A 25,786-nucleotide genomic window follows, 5' to 3' on the forward strand; every position below is an offset into this window, starting at 1 on the left:
AGTATTGAACACGCGGCTGAGTCGCAGTTTTGCGCACAGTAAAGACGCACTTTTGCGTACACAGCTAAAAATTGTCATACGGTTGTGTGGTAGTCGCATTATTGTGTATGTGACTGGTCGCACAATAGCGTATACGTACTTCCGGTTGTGCTGCCACGTGTTTAAATAAAGCCGTTGAGGTTTACATTTTTCAATTGTTATCAATATCTGGGTTAACGTGTATTTTTCTGCGCAGGAAAAAGTGTGTAACAGTGAGTATCTGATGGTAGGGGTAACTTGTTCCCTACAGTTAGAGGTACCGTATGACCTTTAAGGGCTAAGTGCTAGTCGCTCGGAAACAGGTTACTGTTCTATACACAGTAGCAGGTGTACATGTTGTCTTTCTTGTGAGGTGCGTGGAAGTAGCCTACTTAAACTTCCATAGGTGTGGAAGTTGCCTTACTAAATCTTATCCGGATGTGGAAGTTGCCTTTTTCAAATCTTATCCAGGTGTGTGGGCGCTGCCGTTTAAATCGTCCACAGGTAAGTGAAAGTATCTTGATTGTCTTTCACAAGTTTAAATCTTTATTGAAAAGCATAGGAGTTGTCTCAGAATGGGGGCCATGCAAACAATAGAGATGTTAGACAATGATGTGCTGCTAATGGAAGCGCCGTATTCATACTAAGTACGGTACTTATGCGATAAGGTATTGTGATGTATGGTTTAAAATGACGATGACGAGTGTTAGACCGTTTCCCAGAATTGGTAGTTTTGATAAAAATGTACTAGATAATGTCCGGGATCACATCAGTCTGATGCGCTCCCGAGAGAAAAAGGTCAAATATTATGAATGTTTAAAGTTGTGGCAGCATGAAGGGGATGCGTGGCTTAAAAATGCGCAAGCAACGCAAACTAGCGTTGCGAGTGCATTGCCAGAGAATACATCCGCGACGCTGAATTGCAATACGGGCGAGCCGCAAAATGGCACACACATGCAGCAAGGTAGCGTTGTGGAGAGTATTGCCAGCAGTTCACGCTCACCACCCCCACCTTATGTGGATGGAGGTGCAAGTACAGTTACCAAAAATACCCATAAAAATGTAACAAGCAATTTGTACCCTCTCTTAAGCAACTATAAAGAAAATGTTCATGATGTGGATGATGAGCCTATTGTAATGTCTGCCATTTCCCATGCTGTACAGATGATAGATGCTGCATCACAACAATCATGAGTGGTGCCGTCATCTCCATCAGTAACAGTAAGGGAAGTGCTAACACCCTCTGCACCCGTAGAGGAAGTTGTTAATACCATACGTAGCAGCAACAGATTAAACCCCCAGCCAGGTAACAAGGTCAAAGGTAGCAGCGCTGCCGGTCTGCATCCCATTCGGACAATAACCGTTCCGAATGGAAATGCAGATGCGAACGGTGTAGTGCCCACGAGGGAAGTAGTAATGCATTGTCCCTGGACAAGAGCAGAACTAAATTCCATCATAAATGATTTCCCCGATCCCAAAAAGGAACTAGCCAAATGTCAAAGATTTTTGAGAAATTTGGGTAGTTCTCATGAGCCAACTAATAAATATTGGCGTGTGGTGTTAAGGGCCTGTCTACCACGCAATACCGACGTGACAAAATTTATCACGGATTGTGTATTGGATGGTGACATTCCCTTAACAGACCAAGTAAACCAAGGTAACATTTCCCGCATTGTAACTCAATTGGGTATATATTTTCCGGTAGTAGTTAACTGGAACAAAATTTTCACCATTAAGCAAAAGGAGAGTGAATCTGCAGAAGATTATTGCGACTGGGCTCTGCAGGCTATCACCCAGTACACTGGATTAGAAGATATTAAAGATAACACTCACCACAGGGGAATGATAGTCACGGTACTCATGGACGGTCTGAAGGAGAATTTAAAGACTCGGGTTCAGACCTCACAAACTGGCTGGAGGGGAGTCACAATAGATACCCTCATAGAATCTGCCATAGAACATGATAAAAACATCTCAAAGAAGAGAGAGACCCAGAACGAAAAACTAATGGCTGTCAGTATATAAGCTCTGGGGGAATGACGGTAACATCACAGCCAACAGACACACTCGCATCAGCACACACACTTACACCTGAACAGTTATATGTCCTCACTAACCCAACGCAACAAAAAACACAGCTCTATTCCACAAACCCTATACAACCACAGGTCCCATACTACTCACAAACCCCATATCCCCCACAATACCCTTACCCTCCCTATCCTTACCCATATCCACCACCTTTACCCTCTGCTCAAACCTCACAACAACACGTGTCTTCACCCGATCCACGAACATGTTTTAATTGTAAACAAACAGGACACTTAAGTAGAAACTGTACAGTAAAAAGAGTAGGAACCCCAAATCAGGGAAAACCTGGACATCCCCATAAGGGATATGCACAGAAGCCAGCAAATGTCCAGCAGGCACCAGCTCCAATTGTGGCCGTAAATGCTTTATTGGAGAATGGTAGCCAACGCTAGGGGTCAGGTCATACCTGTAGTCTACAGATAGTCAGGTTAATGGGAAGTACTAGGGAAGACCCGGTCATGATGGTTGATGTAGCTGGTACTGAATATCCTTTTCTTGTAGACACAGGGGCGACCAGGTCAGTGATAAAATCTCCCGTTAATTTACAGGTGACCAACGAGACAGTACCCACAATGGGTGTAACAGGTAAAGTGGAACATTATACTTTAACAAAGTCCACAGAGGTTACTATTGGGCCGTTGCATACCAGGCATTCTTTCCTTCTGGCTGCTGCAACTCCTACTAACCTGCTGGGTAGAGACTTGTTATGTAAGATGGGATGTGTTATATATTGCACCCCTGATGGTGTATTTTTAGGTATCCCAGAGAGAGTTGCACAGGAGGTGTGGGATATGTTGGACACTCCCCAAAGGATAATGTATCACTCTACAAGTTTAAATGAAAATCCATCTCAGGTAGATGAAATGTTGTCCCAAATTCCAGATTCCCTTTGGACTAAGGATGGACAGGTCACTGGATTAATGGCAAACGTAAGCCCAGTAATGGTAAATTTAAAACTCGGTAGGCAAGCTCCAAAAATTCCCCAGTACCCACTAAAACAGGAGGTAGAATTATGGGTTTTTCAAATAATTGAGCGATTATTGCAACAGGGAATTAGTTCGTACAGCTAGTGTAGCCAACAATCCCATCTTCCCGGTGAAGAAGAGTGGTGGGAGGGGTTATAGGCTGGTCCAAGACCTTAGAGGTGTTAATAAGGTAGTAGAGAGCCAATTCCCTGTAGTGCCAAATCCAGCTGTCATCCTGATGCAGTTCCCACCAAATACAACCCATTTCACTGTCATTGACCTCTGTTCTGCTTTCTTCTCTGTGCCTCTCCACCCTGACTGTCAGTATCTATTCGCATTTACATACAGAGGTGTACAATACACATGGACACGGTTACCCCAAGGTTTCATAGACAGCCCCAGTATCTTCTCCCAGGCATTGCACGACCTGCCAATGGAACTGTTCTAATTCAATATGTGGACTATTTATTGCTATGTTCTGACTCGTTTATGTCATGTTTGAATGATACTAAACTTTTGTTGCTTCATCTCTTGCATACAGGACACAAGGTGGCTAAGGACAAACTACAGTCGTGCCAATCCAGAGTAAAATATTTGGGACACTGCCTAACCCAGGGGTTACGACATCTTACAAATGATAGAATCCAGGCCATACAGAACATGACACTGCCGCAGAATCAACAGCAAATTTGTACCTTCTTGGGAATGTGTGGATACTGTAGAATGTGGATCCCAGGTTTTTCTATTTTGGCCTTGCCTTTACAGGAATTAGTCTCTTCCTCAAAGCCCAATCATGTCATACACACAGAGGAAACAGAACAGGCTTTTCTTAATCTTAAGGACAGTCTGACAAAAGCTCCTGCATTGGGAATACCTGATTATGAAAAACCTTTTGATTTGTATTGTACGGAAGCCGATGGTTGTGCTGCAGGTGTCCTTACACAAAAACATGGTGATGCCAGGAGGCCCGTAGCATACTACAGTGCCCAATTGGACACTGTGGCAAGATCACTCCCCACTTGTTTGAGAAGTGTAGCAGCTACCGCTTTATTGGTGAGTAAAAGTGAGGACGTAGTATTGGGTCATGATTTGATTGTCTACACTCCCCATGCTGTATCTGCTCTGTTGAACTCAGCCCAAACCAGACACGTCTCTTCGGCTAGGTTTACCAAATGGGAACTAGCTCTAATCGCACCCGCAAACATCACTGTTAAAAGTTGCAGCACGCTGAATCCAGCAACGTATTTACCATATGTACAACATGATGTACAAAGGGTGGAAGGAGGCGAGTTGCTGGCGGGAGGTTAGTTCAGCGGACATAATGATACGCACGATTGTATGGAATATCTGAATCAGAACTTTACTGCTAGACCTGACATACACGACACACCTTTAGAGAATGAGGATGTGACTTTTTATACGGATGGGAGTTGTCATAGACATACAGACACAGGTGAATAATGTACAGGTTATGCTGTTGTAAATGACACAGACATCATAGAAGCTAAACCTCTTGGTCCTCCTCACTCAGCCCAGGTGGCAGAGTTAGTAGCACTAACTAGAGCGTGTGAACTGGCAGCAGGCAAATCTGCTAACATTTACACCGACTCGAGGTACGCGTTCGGGGTGGTGCACGATTTTGGGGCTCTATGGCGTCTGAGAAATTTTATGACAGCAGCAGGCACACCAGTTGCACATTCCCGACACACAAAATATCTTCTAGAAGCAATCCAACTGCCCAAAGCGGTGGCAGTAATTAAATGTAAAACCCATACATGTGAGGATGATCCGGTGTCACTGGGCAACAACAGAGCTGATGAAGTTGCAAAATGGGCAGCAGGGTTAAAAATGTTTTCTCCCACTGAAAAAATTATGTCTTTCCAACAATTGATATGCTGAAATTCATTGAGATGCAAAATTTGTGTTCAATTCAGGAAAAGTCCATTTGGATGTCCAAGGGATGTGGGCAAGAGTCCTCCGGGCTCTGGAGGGATGGACAAGGTAAACCAGTAGCCCCCAAGGCATATTACCCCAGCCTGGCTGAGGCAGCACACGGTCTGACTCATCTGGGAAAACAAGGTATGTGCAAGTTGGTGAGAGCATACTGGTGCGCACCGGGTTTTTCTTCACAAGCAGAAAAGATAGCAATGTGCTGTCTGACCTGCTTGAGGAAGAATATAGGGAAAACGATCCCTACCGAACTGTCCCACATTCCACCGACTGATGGACTTTTCCAGGTGATACAAATTGATTTCATCCAATTACCACCCTGCAGGAATCTTAAGTATGTATTAGTGTGCACTGATGTATTTTCTATTTGGGTTGAGGCCTACCCAGCGGTCACTAATACTGCTGCGTTTACTGCCAGGAAAATAGTTCAGGAATTTGTATGCAGGTACGGTATCCCTAAAATCATTGAGAGTGACAGGGGTACTCATTTCACAGGTGATGTTTTTCAAAATATGTGTAAGCTGATGGGTATTAATAGCCGACTTCATACCCCCTACCGACCGTAAGCCAGTGCCAAGATAGAGAGGATGAACGGGACTATTAAAAATAAGTTATGTAAAATCATGGCAGAGACTGGACTAGGATGGCCAGAAGCGTTACCTTTGGTCCTACATTATAAGGACCACTCCTAGACCCCCTCTAAATCTGTCCCCATTTGAAATACTGTTCGGCAGACAACCTCATTTGATTATAAGTCCACAGGAACACTTGAAGGGTAACAACGAGGTAACTGTAAAGTATCTTATATCAATGAGTAAGCAGTTAAAGAAACAGCAGCAGAAACTGAAATTGTTGTCCCATGATATGCCTGAAACTAACTTTCTTGCGTTCAGGTTGTTTGACTGATCGGTGGGAAGGTCCATACCAGGTGCTGCTGACAAGTACTACATCTTTGAAGGTGGCTGATAGAGATACCTGGGTCCATTCCACTCACTGCAAAAAGGTCAATCAACCGGTGGAGAAACAAGTCGGAGACAAGACTGATAGCGTGGACCTGTTGCTCGCGAGATTGTTCTAGGAGGATTGAAAATGTTGCAGTGAGATACCTGAACTAAGAGAAATTTGCAGGTCTTGTTGTGACAATGGACGGGCCTGCTGTGTTCATTTTCATATTCTCTTTTAGAGTGTTCACCATCCTGGTCAGTTCGGGAATATCCAGTTTCTGTGATGGGAGACCGATTGAGGAAATGGGAGCTGATGGCAGTGCTGATGGAGTGGAGTCAGAAGGAGTGCAATGCCAATCAGGGGAATGTCTGACCAATCTTAGTACTGTTATTGTTAAGAGAGCTGTCATTCCGGATACTCGGGGACGGTGTGGAGGTTTATCGTCTGAAGATTCCTGTAATTGTTAGCTTTGTGGGTCCCAAGTTGATGAGAACTGTATCCAACGGTGCCAACCTAAATATAACCCGTACTGGGGTGGGTATCCTCTAGAGGATTATCATAGCATGGTAGGCAAAGTGTTAAATCAAACTGATTGCTGGGTGTGTTCACATGTGCCACAGGGACAGCATAATGTAGGGTTGGTGCCATTTCCGCTGAATATCACAGAAATTTTAGAATTACAAAAAGGGAAACATTGGATGGAAAATTTCTCTCATCTAAATCACCTCATTACAAACTATATCAATTCCAAGTAGATAGATCACTTTTGTGTTTAAACATAACCAACTCCAATAAACCCGGGAGTTGGGAAGTGACGGGGAATAATCAGATGATGACCTTCTCACAAAGATTGTGGGAAACATTTTAGGTATCAGTATACATTGAGTTCCACCAAAGAAATTATTGGTAAGGTGCCAGATGGTTATTGTGCTAAAATAATACAGCCAGAAACTTGCATGTACCAGATGGAAGACCCAGAAATAGCATTGTTTGCAAGGGAAATGTGCTTAATGATAATGATGCATACCATTCCTTATGTTCTCCCTGATAATGTATATTTTCTATGTGGAAGAAAAGCGTATAAGTGGCTCTCCCCGAGTTCCGAAGGTTTGTGTTACCTGGGAAGAGTAGTCCCAGAAGTTATGACCCTCACACATGTTGAAATGCTTGGTATACATAAAAACACACCATCACCATATCTCCACACGCAATATGAACACAGAGGCAAACAAAATATGATACCTGGTGACGTGCACAAAGCCACTCAGTTAATTAGTGAGAGAACTGGCTTTCAAGTTTTAGTCGCATTGGATCCCACCAGGATCGCTTGGAGTACATTAAACTTTAGATATATTCAGGAACTTGCTAAATTGATAGATAATATCACCGAGATGTACGATGACACATTCAGGTATACAGGGAGAGAATTGCAAGCGTACAAGAAAGAACTGGTGCAACACAGGCTAGTGTTAAATTATTTAACAGCTGTTACTGGAGGGTATTGCGTAACGCTGGCCACCCAATTTGGAGTAAAATGTTGCACCTATGTCACCAATGATACCAGCGACCCCAAGGAGGTGATAGACCGGAAGATGGATGAAATTCTGCAGCTAAAATGGGAGTTTCGTAAGAACCATAATGCTTCAGTGGCTGAAGTAAGGGAGAAGATAGAAGGATGGGTTTCATGGCTGAACCCAGTGAAATGGTTCTCAGGTCTAGGGGAATGGGTCCAGGAAATGATCGCCAGTATAGGCAAATTCTTAATCCTTATACTGATTGTCATCGTAATAATTGGCATATGTGTCCGGTGTGTTCCTATTGTGTTGAAGTGTGGAAAATGTAAAAATAGAGTAAAACGAAATAACGAAATCATGATGGTGGTCAGTATGAATACCGAGGTAAATACAGAACTGCATTACAACCCTAAACTAGGAAATACCATAATTTAATGTATTATATTTAGACATGCATAGAATGTATTAAGTGAAATGTTATTTTGAAAAACACCTCAGATAATGTAAAGTCTCAATTTCCCTTCAAGACTGCCTTTATAGGAGTGGTGTATCCCCACACCTTTCACATGATCTTCCAAGATCCGCGGTGTGCGTATAATATTAGTTTTATGTCCCCACTCAGAGACACATTATTGATGGATTAAGAACCACCTTGTGCCATCCCATAATAACACTAAATAGTATATAAATGTAAGCCTAAATTATATTTTAAAATCAGATTGTGATAGCATGTTCGCTATCAAAGGGTGGACTGTCGAAGCTGGATTATTGGCTGAGACAAGATCAGTTTAAAATTGAATCGCAGCGACACCATCTTGCGACTGGCTGCAAGACGCCATCTTGGAAATGAGATCACAAGACGCCATTTTGCGAATGGCCGCCTAAGTGCCATTTTAGATAAACTCACACTTTAGTACATGTGGCGATATTACTATTAGCATCATGCGATTGCATCTGTGACCATTGCCATAAGTTACGGTGATTCATCAAAAGCCGATTTCATGACTTTTACATAGTTTGGGTGCTCTGGATAAAGTGTATATTATTATAATTCCCCTATAGGATATATTTTAGAAATGGCTGTACAGTATGTCAAAATTGGATTGCATTAGCTAAACAGAGCAAATGACCACGTGACAACTAGCCTGTGTAGACAAGCTTCATGGACATAACGTCTGCTCTCACTCCAGGTGGCCCTGCTCGAATACAGCAAGAGGGTCGTTTGTAGCACCTTACATTAGCAGGCTTACACAAGAACCTGGGAGAACAAAGGACTGTACTTTTGAGCCTGGGAAGGGTGGGGGCTGCTGAGAGAGGGGGGCGTGTGGAACTATAAGGCTCAGCATTCCACACTGCTAGGTGTTCACTTAGTTTAAGTGAGATTTAAGTGCACCATTTCTCATACACACATTAATACGCACAATTGCGCTGTTAACTAGTCGCATATTAGCGAATGCATAAGATCCTGTATGAAAACGCTGTTTATTAGCTTCATGCGCACGCATCTGCCACAAGTTAACTAGCGTCTTTACATCACACCCCGCATACTTACACATTACATATTCACATAAAAGGTTTAATAAGCTTTAAAGTATAAGATTTAAGTTTGTTCATTTTGTGAAATAAAGATTATTTGGTAACTAAGGTTTTATACATGATAAGTAAGCAGTGATTGATATTGTACTGATGCCTACTCTTTCAACAGTATTCCGGTACCATCGGTGTGGAGATCGCATCAGGCATTCTCAACTTATGGACCGCAGAGACTTCAAGCAACAAAATGTACATTATATGAACAGCTGTTAGGATGTTGCATGGGGCAGGAAACCAGAGACCCCCAGTTGTTAGAGGCTGGGTTGTGTCTATTTGAATCAACCTGTTAAATGCCTTGTAACATATGCCCTCTCCTTTAGGACCAATGGTATTAGCAACAAACTTCTCTATTGTGTTGTTTATTTCTGGAGGGTATAAATATGTGTGCTCTGACCCTGGGTTCCTGGTCTTTGTGCTGAATGCTGATTGACGAGGGGTTTCTTGCTGATGCCTAACATCTGGACCAGAGAGTGCTGCGTATGTATAATTGTACTTGGGTCTGTATAATCTCTTTGCGCTAAGATTATATGAGGATCATAGCGTGTAACTGCTGTACTTTTACTTGAATAATACTTTGTGCTTTGGAACCACATGTTCTAAGTCTGGAGTCTTTATTTACTGGATGACTGCGTACGCAAATTAGCATAATCCTTAGAGGTTTATAGGAAGGATATTAGAAGGTATAGGCAGGGGTATATAGAGGTTCAAAGGCAGAATCCTTAGTAGTGACATCTGCACAAAAGATTTAGAAGAGAGGAGCCAACAAATTGCTATCTGGAACCTTGTCACTGTTAGAACTGGTCAGTACACGCCAGGAGCTGCCCCCTGTCACCACAGTGGGGATGAGCTTTATTTCTGACCTTTTTGCACTGATATGGTTAGTATAAAGCACAGGTTCTCAAACTCTGTCCTCAGGACCCCAAGCAGTGCATGTTTTCGAGGTATCCTCATAGAATCACAAGTGAAATGATTAGCTCCATCTGTGGATATTTTAAAATGTGTCAGTGAGTAATGACTACACCTGTGCACATGCTAGGTGATCTGGAAAATGTGAACTGTGTGGTGTCCTGAGAACCGAGTTTGAGAATCAATGGTATAAAGAAAGCTCATATCGTTCTTTACCCTACAGAATATTGTTCAGGGGGGAGTATAAAATGGCACAATATCATGTGTTTTCCATAGGTTTAGGGGGCATGACCAGGTCATGGAGAGATGTGACTAGTGCTTTAGAAGATCCCATCTCCCTCCAAAGCAATACTGTGCATAGGACTTCTTGGCACAGCACTGCCTTCATGTTGCTTGGAGCTGATGGTAGTGCCCACTCTAATTTTGATTGTGCTTTCGGTCATGCCCTCCTCTCTAAACTCTCTCTCAGGTCATGCCCTCCTTGCATGCTCTATATTTTGCCCCTTGTTTGCATATATCCTCTGAGGCCTCACATCTTGCCCCTCAGTCCTCACCCCTCTTCTCCCCACTATCCTACTAAACCTCTCCTGTCCCCTTTCTGTCCCATCCTTCCTGCCCAATACCCCTCTTTGCCACTATTACTACACAGTCTCATCCTCCTCAGTTTCTCCTAATCACCACTAAGTCCATTGTCCCACATCACCCTAATGTATCTTACCCCTCCTTCTACATTTTTACAGGTGAGATTGTCAATAATATGCGCCATATACTACAGATAGCCAAGTTATAAGCAAAAATTATTATATAGGTGTGTGGTGCATCCAGTCCTTCTCTTTGCCAGGGGCGTCCGAACCCCTAGGTATGGCCCTGTGCTGTAGCCATCTTATTGTAAATATAGATGTGTCCTCATATAGCCGATTAGCACGGGAATACAAAGGGCTGTTTGGCCTGACTGCAGCAATAGTGTATGAGGACACATCTGTAGTTGGAAAACACTGATTGACTACAAGTCCAATAAGACTAAAGTTAACACATTTGTAAACATTGCGGCCACTACTGAGGGATGCTGTACAGCCATGGCCAAAAGTTTTGAGAATGACACAAGTATTGGTTTTCACAAAGTCTGCTGCTTCAGTTTTTATGATGGCAATTTGCGTATAGTCCAGAATGTCATGAACAGTGATCAGATGAATTGCAATTAATTGCAAAGTCCCTCTTTGCCATGACAATGAACTTAATCCCAAAAACAACATTTCCACTGCATTTCAGCCCTGCCATAAAAGGACTAGCTGACATCATGTCAGTGATTCTCTCGTTAACACAGGTGAGAGTGTTGACGAGGACAAGGCTGGAGATCACTCTGTCATGCTGATTGAGTTAGAATAACAGACTGGAAGCTTTAAAAAGAAGGGGGAGCTTGAAATCATTGTTCTTCCTCTGTTAATTATGGTTACCTGCATGGAAACACGTCCAGTCATCATTGCTTTGCACAAAAAGGGCTTCACAGGCAAGGATATTGTTGCTAGTAAGATTGCACCTAAATCAACCATTTATCGGATCATCAAGAACTTCAAGGAGAGAGATTCAATAGTTGTGAAGAAGGCTTCGGGGTGCCCAAAAATGTCCAGAAAGTGCCAGGACCATCTCCTAAAGTTGATTCAGCTGCGGGATCGCGGCACCACCAGTGCAGAGCTTGCTTCGGAATGACAGCAGGCAGGTGTGAACACATCTTCATGCACAGTGAGGCAAAGACTTTTGGAGGATGACCTGGTGTCAAGAAGGGCAGCAAAGAAGCCACTTCTCTCCAGGAAAAACATCAGGGACAGACTGATATTCTGCAAAAGGTACAGGGATTGGACTGCTGAGGACTGGAGTAAAGTTACTTTCTCTGATGAATCCCCTTTCAGATTGTTTTGGGCATCTGGGAAAGCACTTGTCCGGAGAAAGAAAGGTGTGCGCTACCATCAGTCCTGTGTCATGCCAACAGTAAAGCATATTGAGACCATTCATGTGTGGGGTTGCTTCTCAGCCAAGGGAGTGGGCTCACTCACAAATTTGCCTAAGAACACAGCCATGAATAAAGAATGGTACCAAAACATCCTCCAAGAGCAACTTCTCCCAACCATCCAAGAAGAGTTTGGTGAGGAACAATATCTTTTCCAGCATGTTGGAGCACCTTGCCATAAGGCAAAAGTGATAACTAAGTAGCTCGGGGAACAAAACATCTACATTTTGAGTCCATGGCCAGGAAACTCCCCAGACCTTAATCCCATTGAGAGCTTGTGGTCAATCCTCAAGAGGCGGGTAGTAAAACAAAAACCCACAAATTCTGACAAACTCCAAGCATTGATTAGGAAAGAATGGGCGGCCATCAGTCAGTATGTGGCCCAGAAGTTGATTGACAGCATGCCAGGGTGAATTGCAGAGGGCTTGAAAAAGAAGGGTCACACTGCAAATATTGACTCTTTGTAATTGTCAATAAAAGCCTTTGACACTTATGGAATGCTTGTAATTTTACTGCAGTATACCATAGTAACATCTGACAAAAGGTCTAAAAACACTGAAGAAGCAAACTTTGTGAAAACCAATAATTGTATCATTATCAAAACTTTTGTCCATGGCTGTATATCACTATATAGGAGGGGCCTTGGCACCAGGGACCAATATCCCAAGTCACAATAAAATGCCATAGCTTGTTTTTAAAACAATTTTCTTGTTAAGCGTTTTTACTTAATATGTGGAAACTAAGTTTATATGCTTCAACTAAACAAATTTATCACCAGTATAACTAAAATAAAACACAATAGCTTGTTTGTATCCTATATGTGCATGGTAGGAGTGAGCAATGAATGCAGTTATCTAGGACTTTTGTTTGGGCCCTGTGTGTTCTGACAAGCTAGCTAGATCCTGCATTATACAGTGATGCATTATATTCACACATTCCCATGTAATCATATGATATTCAGCTGATAAGGTCCTGGGGGCGTTCTCAGCAACTAAGTTATTCCTTTGCAACTATAGGGCACAGGCATTCAGTAGCAACACCACAAGTTTTTCCTTCTCATGTATATAGTATATGTGTAGTAGATAATATGTAATGTTTCTCAGTGCAGTCATGCCGCCCATTAGTGAGACAGCATTCCATTGCTTAGTATGCCCTAGGAGAGAAATCTGGACAGTGTAGGATTTGTGTGTTGTCTTGTCAGTAAGGGGAATTGTAAAGTTTTGTAAATGTACAAATAGCTATATATTACTGTCCATATTACTGTAATTCAATACAGATGTATATTTCTTCTGAACTAGGCAGGAAAAGGTGATAAAAAATGTACACTGGATATAACAACTTGGATTAAATAGCCATGAAGCCAGACATGCATGGTAATGTAATGTGGAGTATGCTCTCATAGTGTGACAGAATACAAGATGTCTGACACTCATACCACCCCTCTTAATAACGAGAAAGTGCACCTTCCCTGCTTGGACATGGCCTTTTTACTGGCCTTATAAAGATAAAAAACAGGGGTGGCCATGTAGCACGGGAAAAGAGCCCCTTATCAAAATGTAAGTAATGGACCAGCAATGCTGGCTTACCCTCCTGAGGCCCCCACTCAGAAGAGCAGAGCAGTGGCATCGGGAAGAGTGGACCCAGTACTGGTAGAGACCCCGCAATGGTGGTTGTGCCACTATCAGAGAAGTTATTGGGCAGCAAACAACTCCCACAGTAATATCTCTGACAACGTAGGACATTTGGGAAGTATAGCCACCCTGTAGGCCTTAAATAACTGCATACAAGCATTCCTCTGCTTTGCTGTGTGTAGGTCACACTCTTATCACACATCTCTCCCATTCTGACTCTTTCCCGTCACTTTTGCATGCATATTGGTGATTGTGACCATCAGCTGTTATATAGTAAAGTTCCTTTTTTTCAGATATATGGTGGTTCTTTATTCTGAGAAATAGAGTATACAGAATCTTGTTTAGTATTTCTGGTAAGATCAATACCTGAGAACTCCTTTCTCTCCCGTCAGGCAGATGAAGCGCTTGTGTAGATGCTCAATTTGCTCTGCCGAGACTGAGGAGACACAAGCAGGAGAAGGAGAGGTTACAATCGTAGTGTTGTGTCACACGTTTCCTTTCCTTGGTACATGCAGAATCAGTGTGTCCTCATTTTACCATTTCCAATATCAGCACTAAGAGATGCTCAGCAGGGAGATAAGTCAGTAATGACAGTGCTGGCAGACTGCCTCACATTCTAGACAACCACTCACACATACTCCCTAGAACAGAACTGAAGTGTCCCAATCTGATGGAAAACCTGCTTTTGCTCATTAGAATGACTAATAGTCTAATGAAATTCCAATCTGTCATTCAGATTCGCCCTCACTAGAAGTTGCAGTGTTATTTACATGAATATTCTCTAAAAACTTTCTTTTTTACATAATACTGTACTTGCTCTAAGCAGGTTTAGGACACAAAATGCTGCATTATGTGCAATGCTTCCATGGGAATGTTGGCTAGCTTATAATAAATGCAGCTAATGTTTATTAATGTGACAGAGTGATGGAAGAACTGCGTGTTATAACAAACTCTGCCTTTCCAATTTATATTGTGTATTCTCTCCACATCCAGATAGTTATTCAAATTTCATACGAAAAGAACACAAAGAAACTAGATGTTTTTGGCATATTGAGGTCACCATTTCAAAGTGTTCACACCATGTACAAATGTTCTAGCGATCCAGTTCTAGCAGTAAGACTTAAATCATGGGCAGGTGTTGCTGAATTTAATGTGCAGTTAGCCTACGTAATATAGGAATCAGGGTCGTACATTACAGACCAGAGATATTGCACAGTCACAGAGGAGCTCTCCAAGCCTAAAAGCAGATAAGTCCCAGTCCAACCAATATGTAAGTAAGATCACCATAGCCTGTTCCAGTTCTACATCTCGCCCACTATCTCTGAAAAGATCAAGGTGAGCAAATTACTATTTAGCTCAAGATAAAGTGTTTAATTCTTTGTGCTAGTATTAATTCAGGTTCATGTGTTCTTTGGAAAATATGAGCAGTGTCTCATTTTGAGCAATGAGGCAGCAAAGCAAAATGACTGGAACGAAAATAGAAGTCACTTACAGCACAAGCTGTGCAATCAGACTAGTCCCATAATAACAGCTTAAAGGAAAACACTCACTGGCATAGACTGAAGTAGGTGACATCAAGCCAGTTTCTGCCCTATGACACACCACTGTAAGAGCATGAAGAGGTTGCATGCAGTGGGTGCTAACCATGAATCTTCCTAGTAATATAACTTGTATACTGGAGGCCATAAATAAACCTCTATCTTGGCCCTATCCTGACAGAACAGGGACCTTTTGGGTTAGCAAATTGGGGGGTTCCTTCCAAACAATAATTATGCATCAATGTGTAATACTAACTCTTACATCTCCCTAAAATAAGCCCAAGCCCTACTCTGAGCTCTAACATCCCCAATGTAAATCCGGACTTTAGATAGACAGTAAAAAGGTCGACAGTGTCTAGATAGACACCAGGGTCAAAAGGTCAACACAGTAAAGGTCGACATGGGGGAAGGTCAACGGATACAAATGGTCGATATGGTCAAAAGGTCGACACAAAACTGGTCGACACACAACTGGGCCACATGATTTTTTTTTTCTCGGATTAGGGCCCAGTGGTTCCCAAACTTTTTTGAGTCACGGTGCCCCTAAGCCAAACATTTGTTATTGAGAAATTCAGAAAAAAAATATAGTAAAGTAATTTGTGCTTACCTGTCATCCTTAGGGTCAGTTATGTGGTGGTGGACAGGTTTGCGTTTCTGTTTGTCCACTATTTAAATTACATTGACCATAAATAATTTATTTTGTGCTAGACCACCAACCTGAGGCACCCCTGCAAGTGTCCCGAGGCCCCCCAGGGTGCCTAGGCACACAGTTTGGGAACCACTGGGTTAGGCACCAGGAGGGAGGGAGGGTTAGGGGAAAAAAAATGTGTCGACAATTTTTGTGTCGACCTTTTGACCATGTGGACTATTTGTACCTGTCGACCTTCTTACATGTTGACCTTTACTGTGTCAACCTATTGTCCCTGTCGACCTATTGACTGTCTAACATCTGGTGTCTATCTAGACACTGTCTAACTTTTTACTGTCTATCTTTTATATCATAACCAAATCAAGTTCATATCTATATAATAATTGTGTAAGGTCTGTTCCATCTTCAACAGGCGCTCCCCAACGGCTTCCACTGCTAGAGAGATGGGACAGATCTTGGCCTAGCAAAAGCCAGGAGAGGAGGAGGAATGCGCAGCCAGAAACACGGTAAGTATGGGGACAGCATGGTGCAGAGGGAGTGGGGGGATGTTACAGCTCAAGGGGCAGGTGTTTCTGAGCGGGGGGAGGGGCGTCGGGATGGAGCAGGGTGTTGACATTACATAGTGTGGGGTTACAGATGAATGGGAGGTAGAGAGCACAGAGTGGGGGCAAGGGGTGTAAACAGAGTATAACAGAGCTTTGATTCTTCTTCCCCGAACATACTCTGTTTGCAAAAAACCTACAACTGCAGTGTCATATTTTACCTACAGCTGCAGGACCGCAACCCCCCATTAAAATCCACCACCTGTAGGGACTGTCTAGAAGCGTCGGTGACTTTCCAAGGGCAGCGTTCCCTGATCATCACAACCAGACAGGCTGTCCCAGAAGAAGGTGATTTGCTATGGCGAGCCACTCCCTTATTTAGCTTCTAGGGGCTGCAGCCGATGCAGGTTACAGGTAGGAGCCACCGCTGATCCTAAGCAATTGTCACATACAGATATCATACCTATTTTTATTATAACAGATGCTTGCCTTCCTGAAAAAACTATATGCACTACATGTTTGTCATATGATCTCATTGGAAACATTTCTGAAGAGCCAGCTGGATCACCACAAATGACCTTCCCTTGTACAGTAGGGCAGGCTGACATACTTTTGTTGTAGCCTGGTTGGTTGTGATTAATCAAATACTTTGTTTTCAAAGTGATAAAGCACCCAAACTGCAAAACAATATATCAACATATACATGTTGCATTTGTGTGCACAAATAATTGTGGAAGGATATTTTTCATTTTAAAACTGTATATACATCATTGTAAACCTTGGCAGTCAGAAGATGCTGGACAGATAGCACTGGCTGGTGCACGTGATGTAATACATTGGAAATGGATAACTCTAGGGGTTTGCTTCAGTGGTGGAAGCTAATGCAGCCGTGACTGCGTCTTTTTCCGCAGCGTGACTGCATCATTATGCTAATGCCGCAGATAATGGGATTTGTGCAGAGACGTCCACCGGCTTGCCTGTCCGTTTGAACGCTGTTGCATGGGCGCGCATAAATTAGCCACTGTGACAGCATACGCAGCTTGTGTATTTACTGCGTGTGACGATGTTAGCAATTTCTGAGTAAGGTCAGACCTGTTGTAATTGTGCATGAGGGGCTGATGTTACTCGCTGTTCCTGATGTATACTTAGGATTGCAAGGTATTATGGATATGCGATAGCGGTAGTGGGCATCTCTATGCTGGCTTTGGGCATATCTATACTAGCATTGCGATTGCAATCATTAGCATATTTTCGCTGCATACGTGTGTGTAATCGCAACTGCTATCGCAATTGCGATCCGTATTGAATCAGACCCTAAGTACGGTTAAGCCATGTCCATATCTTCAGCAGCGATATCACCTGCTGATTCAGCTGTATCTGTGTCAGACTCATCACCATCATCATCTACATTAGGCAGAGTTACATGGTGATCATCATCATCATCATCATCATCATCGTTGACGTCATCTATACAAGAGGATGACGGATCAGCCATTGGTATGGAAGAAGAGAGCTTTATAGATTGTGAATGGTCAGGAGCACCCATTTTTGTAGAGAACATCACATACTGTAAGGTGAAGTCCGTGCACTAGACCCAACTGGTGTACAGCAGCTACAAGTTTTCCAACTCGTCACATTACAGTTGGAACATCTGTGAGGATTGTGACAACATATTTTTTAAGCATCACATTAATCTCATTTAAAAATGTTTCAAAATTTTAAGACATTTTTCTGTACTTATCAATCTGTCAACTCTGACCAGACCCCAACTCCAGAATTAGTTTTGGCGCGTGCGCATTAGATTCTGGGTACAGACTAGTGCCCATTCAACTGATGCTGTGGTAGCCGGTCAGCCGCATCAAACTGCTGCCGTCCGCCGGGGAGAGAGGAGGGGGCCCCCCAGACAGGGAATGCACACGGACCCCTCCTCTCTTATTATGCCCCTGCCAGTGATGTATTTCCTGAAGACCAAAAATAATATGAGATATGGTAAGAACTTACCCTTGTTATCTCTATTTCTACGAAGTCCATAGGGTTCCACAGGATACCTTGGGGTATAGGTGTGACGTCAGTCGCAGGGCACCAAAGAGTTAAGCTTTCAGCCTCCCAGGATGCACTAGGTTCCCCTCCTATACCCCGCCCCCGGGCCAAGGCACCTCAGTTAGTTACCAAGCCATAGGCCGGAGGAGGAGAAGGAAGAGAGAGAACAAAGATCTGGACACATACAAGAATCACATTCTCACCAGAGGGAGACGGAAAACCGGTGACCAGAGCAAAGCCCATCTGCAGCACAGGTGCGACAGGGCGGGAGTCCTGTGGAACCCTATGGACTTCGTAGAAATAGAGATAACAAGGGTAAGTTCTTACCATATCTCATATTTTCTACTTCAGGGTCCATAGGGTATCCACAGGATACCTTGGGGATGTCCCAAAGCAGTATCCTTTAAGGGTGGGGACGCTCCTGTGCAGAAAGGAGAATCCGCCGCCCGAAGGAAGCATCCTGAGAGGCGAAGGTGTCAAACCTGTAATACCTCACGAAGGTATGGACAGAAGACCACGTAGCAGCCTTGCAGATCTGAACTGCCGAGGCACCACGTCGAGCTGCCCACGAAGGACCCACAGACCTAGTGGAATGAGCCTTCAGAGAAGGAGGGACCGGTAGGCCTTCATGAAGATAAGCTTCAGAAATAGCCATACGGATCCAGGCTGCCAAAGTTTGCTTTGAAGCAGGCCAACCCTTTTTACGGAAGCCAAAGAGGACAAACAAAGCGTCCGACTTCCTAAACGAAGAAGTGCGGTCAACATAAGTCCTTAAGGCCCGCACAACATCCAAAGAGGCCTCACCCACGGAAAGACCCGGTGAGTTAAAGGCCGGAACAACTATTTCCTCGTTAATATGAAACTGGGAAATAACTTTGGGAAGAAACTCGGGCCGAGTGCGGAGCACTGCCCTGTTCCCATAAAAAACCAAGAAAGGGGGTCTACAAGAAAGAGCCCCTAACTCAGAAACACGTCTGGCCGAAGCAATGGCCAGAAGGAAAACAGTCTTAGCTGTTAGCCATTTAAGATCCACTGAGCCCAGTGGTTCAAACGGCGGTCCTTGGAGAGCCCTCAGGACCACAGCCAAATCCCAAGGCGCCACAGGTGGAACAAAGGGCGGCTGAATGCGGAGAACACCCTGCATAAAGGTGCGCACATCCGGGATTGTAGCAATCCTACGGTGAAACCAGACAGATAGGGCCGAAACCTGTACCTTCAAAGAAGCAAGGCGAAGCCCATGATCTAGTCCCGCTTGCAGGAAGGCGAGAATCCGAGACAGACGAAACTCCCGCGGTGCATAACCTCTCGGTCGACACCACTGGAAGAACGTATGCCACACGCGATGGTATATCCTCGCGGAAGACGGTTTCCGAGCTCGTAACATGGTACGCACCACAGAGCTGGAAAACCCCCGGGACCTCAGCATGGCCGTCTCAACAGCCACGCCGTCAAAGACAGCCGAGTCAGGTCCGGGTGAAGGCAAGGACCCTGAGACAGAAGGTCCGGTCGTAGCGGCAACCGCAGAGGAATGTCCACGGACAGACCCTGAAGGTCTGAGAACCAGTGCCGTCTGGGCCACGCGGGAGCTATCAACAGGAGCGTCCCTCCTTCCTGTTTGAATTTCCGGATTACCCGTGGAAGAAGGGAGACCGGAGGGAACAGGTATGCGAACCGGAACGTCCACCGGACGGACAGAGCATCCACCAGAGACGCCCCTTCGTCTCTTGTGCGAGACCCGTACACCGGCAACTTGTTGTTGTGCCGGGACGCCATGAGGTCGATTTCTGGAAGACCCCACCTGTCCACCAGTAGTTGAAAAACGTCCGGGTGCAGGGACCATTCCCCCGGATGAACGTCCTGGCGACTTAGAAAGTCCGCCTCCCAATTGAGCACTCCCGGGATGAAGACCGCTGATATGGCCGGAAGATTGCGCTCCGCCCAAACCAGGATCCGAGAGACCTCTACGAGAGCCGCCCGACTGCGAGTTCCTCCTTGCCTGTTTATGTAGGCCACGGTGGTAGCGTTGTCCGACTGGACCTGCACCGGGCGACCCTGGAGAAACCGCTGTGCCTGCTGGAGAGCATTGAAGACCGCACGGAGTTCCAAGATATTTATTGGAAGCTCCGCTTCTGTCGGCGTCCACCTGCCCTGGAACAAGTGTGGACCCGAAACTGCTCCCCAGCCCCGAAGACTGGCGTCCGTTGTCAACAGGACCCAATTTGGAACCCAGAACGGACGTCCCTTGTTGAGGTGGGTCGTCTGTAACCACCACGTAAGGGACAGGCGAACCTCCTGGGTGAGCACAATCGTCTGGGACTTCAGAGACTGAGTCAGCTCGTTCCACTTGGACAGGATCAGGTGCTGCAGAGGTCTGGAGTGAAACTGGGCGTATTCCACCATGTCGAACACCGACACCATGGAGCCCAGTAACCTCATCGCCGAGTGTAAGGACACCCGGCGGCTGTGCAGACAACTGCGCACCCTTGACTGTAAAGCAGAGATCTTGTCCTCCGTCACGAAGATCCTTTGCTGTCCCGAGTCCAATAAGGCTCCAAGATGCAGAATCCTCCGAGACGGGATTAGAGTGGACTTCTGCCAGTTGATTAGCCAGCCGTGCCGTTGCAGCAGTGCAATGGTCAGGTCCAAGTGGCGTAACAGGAGCTCTGGAGATCCTGCCACCAATAACAGGTCGTCCAAATACGGCAACATGCGGACTCCCTGCAGCCGCAGAGAAGCCGCCATGACCGCCATCACCTTGGTGAAAACACGTGGTGCTGTTGCCAGGCCAAAAGGTAACGCCCGAAACTGGAAGTGGTCGCTGCTGATTGCAAACCTGAGGAACTGTTGATGGCGCCAAAGAATAGGGACATGCAGGTAAGCGTCCTGTATGTCCAATGACACCAAGTAGTCCCCAGGTTCCAGCGCCAGAATGATGGACCGTAGGGTCTCCATCCGAAACTTCGGGACCCGCAAAGACTTGTTGAGTGCTTTGAGGTTGAGAATCGGACGATATGACCCATTGGGTTTCTGTACCAAAAATAGATTTGAATAGAAACCCTGGCCCCTCTGGGAGAATGGAACCGCCACTATAACTCCAGCCTGGAGCATAGTGTGCAATACCTTCCGCAGCTCCGTAGCCTTGTTCCGGTCTGATGGGAGACCCGTGGTGAAGAAGCGAGCCGGGGGTCTGTGCCGGAAGGAGAGGGCGTATCCGTGGGAAACCACCTCCAGAACCCAAGTGTCTGTCGTAGTAGTCGACCAACACTGGGCGAACTGTAGCAGGCGGCCTCCCACCCTGGGATCCCCCAAAGGGAGGCCCGGACCGTCAGGCCGCAGGCTTGCCATCTGGCTTGGGGGCCGGACGTCTGGTACTCCATGCCTGCTTCCGGGGCTTGACCGATTTCTTAGGGCCAGCCTGTCGAGGAAACGACTGTGGTTTGGGCCTGCCCTGGGCCCTAGATGACCGAAAGGACGATGGTCCCGAACCAGAAGGAGCAGCGGCCGACGGGAGACAGGCAGATTTGGCTGTCGCCAGCGTGGCCACAATCTTATCCAGATCCGGACCGAAGAGAACTTCTCCGGTAAACGGCAACGCTTCCAGACCTTTCTTGGAATCTGCGTCCGCCTTCCAGGATCGCAGCCACAAGGTGCGACGAGCAGCTACCGCTGCTGAAGAAATTCTAGACACCAGAGTACTAAAGTCTAGAGCCGCCTCGTTGATGTAGGTGGCCGAATCACGGAGATTGCCAATCAACTCCGCCTGATCGGCCGGACAGTCGGATTCAAAAGAAGCCTCTAATGAATCCGCCCAGCGCTCCATCGCTCTGGCAACCCAGCAAATGGCCATAGCCGGCCGTGCTGCCCCCCCTGCAAGGGAATAAGCGGACTTCAGGCAGATTTCTACCTTGCGGTCCGTAGCATCCTTAAGGGAGGACATGGATGGCATCGGCAATGTGGCACTACGGACAAGACGGGTCACGTGAGAATCCACCTGTGGAGGGGATTCCCACTTCGCAAAATAATTATCCGCGAACGGATAAGCCACCGCCAGGCGTCTCTGCGGCTGGTATCTTTTGCCAGGTTGTTTCCACGCCTCCTCTAAATGGTCCACCAACTGACCCGAAAGAGGAAAGACTGTGGCATCGCCCTTCACATCTTTGAAAAAGGCATACTTAGATTTAGCCGCTGGGGGAACTTCGTCCTCAATCACCAAGGCTGTGCGGACCGCCCGAATAAGTCCAGGAATATATACTTTGGACTTAGCATCAGCGTCCTTAGTATGGAGAGGTTCCTGATCGTAAGGATCTAGAATCTCCCCATCATCAGACGTCCCTTCGTCATCCTCATAAGGAGCGGACAGAGACGCCACCGGCCTTTTATGAGACCGCATCACAGACTCCCCTTGCAACACATCCGACAAGTGCTGTACAGAACTCGTCAGGGAGTTAACCCACGCTGGCTCCTGAGAACCCGGGAGCGGGGAAATAGGGAGACTGTGGGGTACCACCAATTGTCGTGGGAACCCCTGCATGGGTGACGACACCACAGACTGCTGGGACAAACCCATCGGAGTAAACGCGGGCTGCGGAGCTAACTGGCCCACTAAAGCTGTTAACGCCTGAGCGAAACAAGCCCAGGGCGGCTCCTGTACCGGTGCTGTAACCGTAATAGGCCGCGCCATGGACAAACACTGCCGGCAAAGGCCCTCCGCGCTACCCTCCCCCTCCGCTAACGGTACTTTGCACGTGGTACACTGTAGCCGGAGGGGAAAATCACTTTCAGACATGATGGCACCACGTATGTGACCTCTCTCACCAATTAAGTATTAAATAGGCGAGAGACCACCCTGCAGCACCGCACCGCAAGGGCTTTAGCAGAAAGAACAGGGACAGTAATAAAGCTGACAGTTTAGAGAAGAAAAGATTACAGACAGCAGCGCTAGCACAGTCACATACAATGCAGAGAAATAACAATTCCTGCACTAACAGCGCTGATCACTCAACTACACAGACACAGGGCCTGGTAGGACACAGCGCTGCATACACAGACCTGACCACAGCGGAGGAGAGGTATGCGGGGGGACCCAGACCACGATGCTTCCGTCCAGCGCTTCCAGCAGCGTTCACCATGCGTTCTGGAGAAGATGGCCGCCGAGGAGCAGAGAGGAGGCTGGCCTGGGGGAGGAGCGCTGCCACAGGACCAGTCGGCAGCATGCAGAGAGGGCTGTGTGCAGCGGGGGAGGCGCCGGCTGTGAGACAGGGAAGGCGCGCTCCCCTGGCATGCATTTAACCCCTGGGACGCCGCAGCGCTACCGCTCTGCTGCGGTCCGCTGTCCCAGGGGGTAGTGGAAGCGCAGGTTGGTCGCCTGGCTCCACGCTGCAGCCAGTCCCCAGGGAGCCCCCTGCCTGGGGACTTAGGACCATGTGATCAGCGGGGACCCACCGCGGGACCCCGCTGCTTACCTCTGTCCCCCTTGAATCCGGCCATGGTCCGGAGCATCTGGGGTCACCGCTAGCTGTGACCCCAGACGCCCACCAGCATCCCCGGATCAGTACCGGCGTTCTGGTACCGGCGGGGTGTAGGGAAGACAGCATGGACGTCAGGACTGACTGTCCATGCTGTTCATCCAGATGTGCAGCCACAGCTGCATGAAGAATAAGCTTCAGGGGCTCTTCTAGCCCCCACTCCAACAGGTGCACCCGACTCCGGCCGGGCACCAAACTAAACTGAGGTGCCTTGGCCCGGGGGCGGGGTATAGGAGGGGAACCTAGTGCATCCTGGGAGGCTGAAAGCTTAACTCTTTGGTGCCCTGCGACTGACGTCACACCTATACCCCAAGGTATCCTGTGGATACCCTATGGACCCTGAAGTAGAAAATTATGATTTTTTTGTTTCATAGGTAGCCTTCATCAGTCTTCATTTGACTTGCAATTGAACTTTTATTTTATGTTTGGCAGTTAAATGTGTATGCAAATCAGTTTTAAAAATAGCTCTGCACATTTTGCATTTAGGTGTTTGATTATCAACAACTGTCAAAAAATGAAAGACGTCTCACATATAATTTTTAAGAGTAATGTACAAAGTTGGACTTTATTGTACTGTTGCCATAATATAATATTCCAAAGTGGAACTTTGAAATAAAAGAACAAAGTTTGTGTGTCTGTTACACTAACACACCTTCAGGGACGGATTGGGGCTGTAGATCAGCCCTGGCAGACCACCCTATGCGTGCGCCTTAAGTTTCAAGGGGGCGTGCCACAAGTCACGGGGGCCCTTTATTTAAATTAGACAGTAAGTACGGATGGTACAGTAACGGTACTATAACATTTAAGTCTTATTTTTTTATAAATATTTGCTGCTATTAAGCACCAGACAACAGTGCACCAAGGGGGTGATTCAGGTGCCGTCGCAAGTGCTATCGCAGCTGCTAACATGTTAGCAGCTGCGATAGCACCATTATGGCTATGCAGCAGGAGGCATGCATTACTTATCCGAGCTGCGTCCAAGGACGCAGCATCGGATAATCTGCGATCACATCGGCCGGCTGAGTGACCCATGGGGTCACGCAAGCCGGCCACCGCAGATACAACAAAGAGGCCAGGAAATCTCCGTCAGCCGATGGAGATCCTGGCCTCTTCCCTCCTCCCCTAACAGTTACACACGCCTCCGTTTTGGGAAACGGATGCCGTCGCTGCCCCCTCCCAGCCCACAAACAGCAGCAGATCACTGACAGTCTGTTGTCACTCTGCGTGCGATCACGCAGGACCCGTACAGCACAAACGCGTCGCACCTGCGCAGATTCCCAAGACATACGTACAGTGCTGAATCAGGGCCCAAGTCCACAAAAACAATTTCCATAATGGTACTACTAGCGCACTTTGAAGTGCAGTCCGCAAGAAAAAAGGTTGTGTGATTGAATTTTTTAGATACATCTTTAGTATTGATATTATATACAGACTGTAGGTACATAGAAATGTTGTTTTTATATATATATATATATATATATATATATATATAACTTTTTTTAATTTGTCACTCAGACAGTGCACCACAAGTGTAATACAATTATTCTGTGGCAAGCTAGTTTAGCTTTTTTTTAATACAAGGGCAGGATAATGAAAGGCTGCCTCAGTTTCCCTGGCAATGTCAGTGTGATTTTTACACCTCCTGTCCTTACTCCTGACCTGATGAGTCTTCCTGATGAAAGTTCTGCTTTAAGCCTGCATCAGCAAGAAATACAAGTACAACTGTCCCCAGCACCCCCAGACACCCACTCTCTCCTCTCCCTACTACCACAGTCTGCTCTCAGTCACTTTCCTCTCCCTATTACTACTGTCTATTGTAGACTCCAGTGAACGTCTCTCACTGTAGCTACCCAGCTAAGAAGTCGCAGCAGGAG

At 46.0% G+C, this 25,786-nt stretch overlaps 1 protein-coding gene across 1 annotated transcript in view; it reads right to left on the reverse strand.

Annotated features, from left to right (window-relative positions):
• The window catches only part of TESC (tescalcin), a 105,233-nt gene that overhangs the window by 41,225 nt on the left and 38,222 nt on the right, over window positions 1-25,786 (reverse strand). The window contains exon 2 of the mRNA XM_088449101.1: window positions 13,985-14,054. Within this exon, the coding sequence (XP_088305227.1) occupies window positions 13,985-14,054 (70 nt within the window). The remainder of the gene's footprint in view (window positions 1-13,984; window positions 14,055-25,786) is intronic.

The sequence above is a fragment of the Taudactylus pleione genome, unplaced genomic scaffold (assembly GCF_031769625.1).
Source record: "Taudactylus pleione unplaced genomic scaffold, aTauple2 ptg000479l, whole genome shotgun sequence".
Taxonomy (NCBI): Eukaryota; Metazoa; Chordata; class Amphibia; order Anura; family Myobatrachidae; genus Taudactylus; species Taudactylus pleione.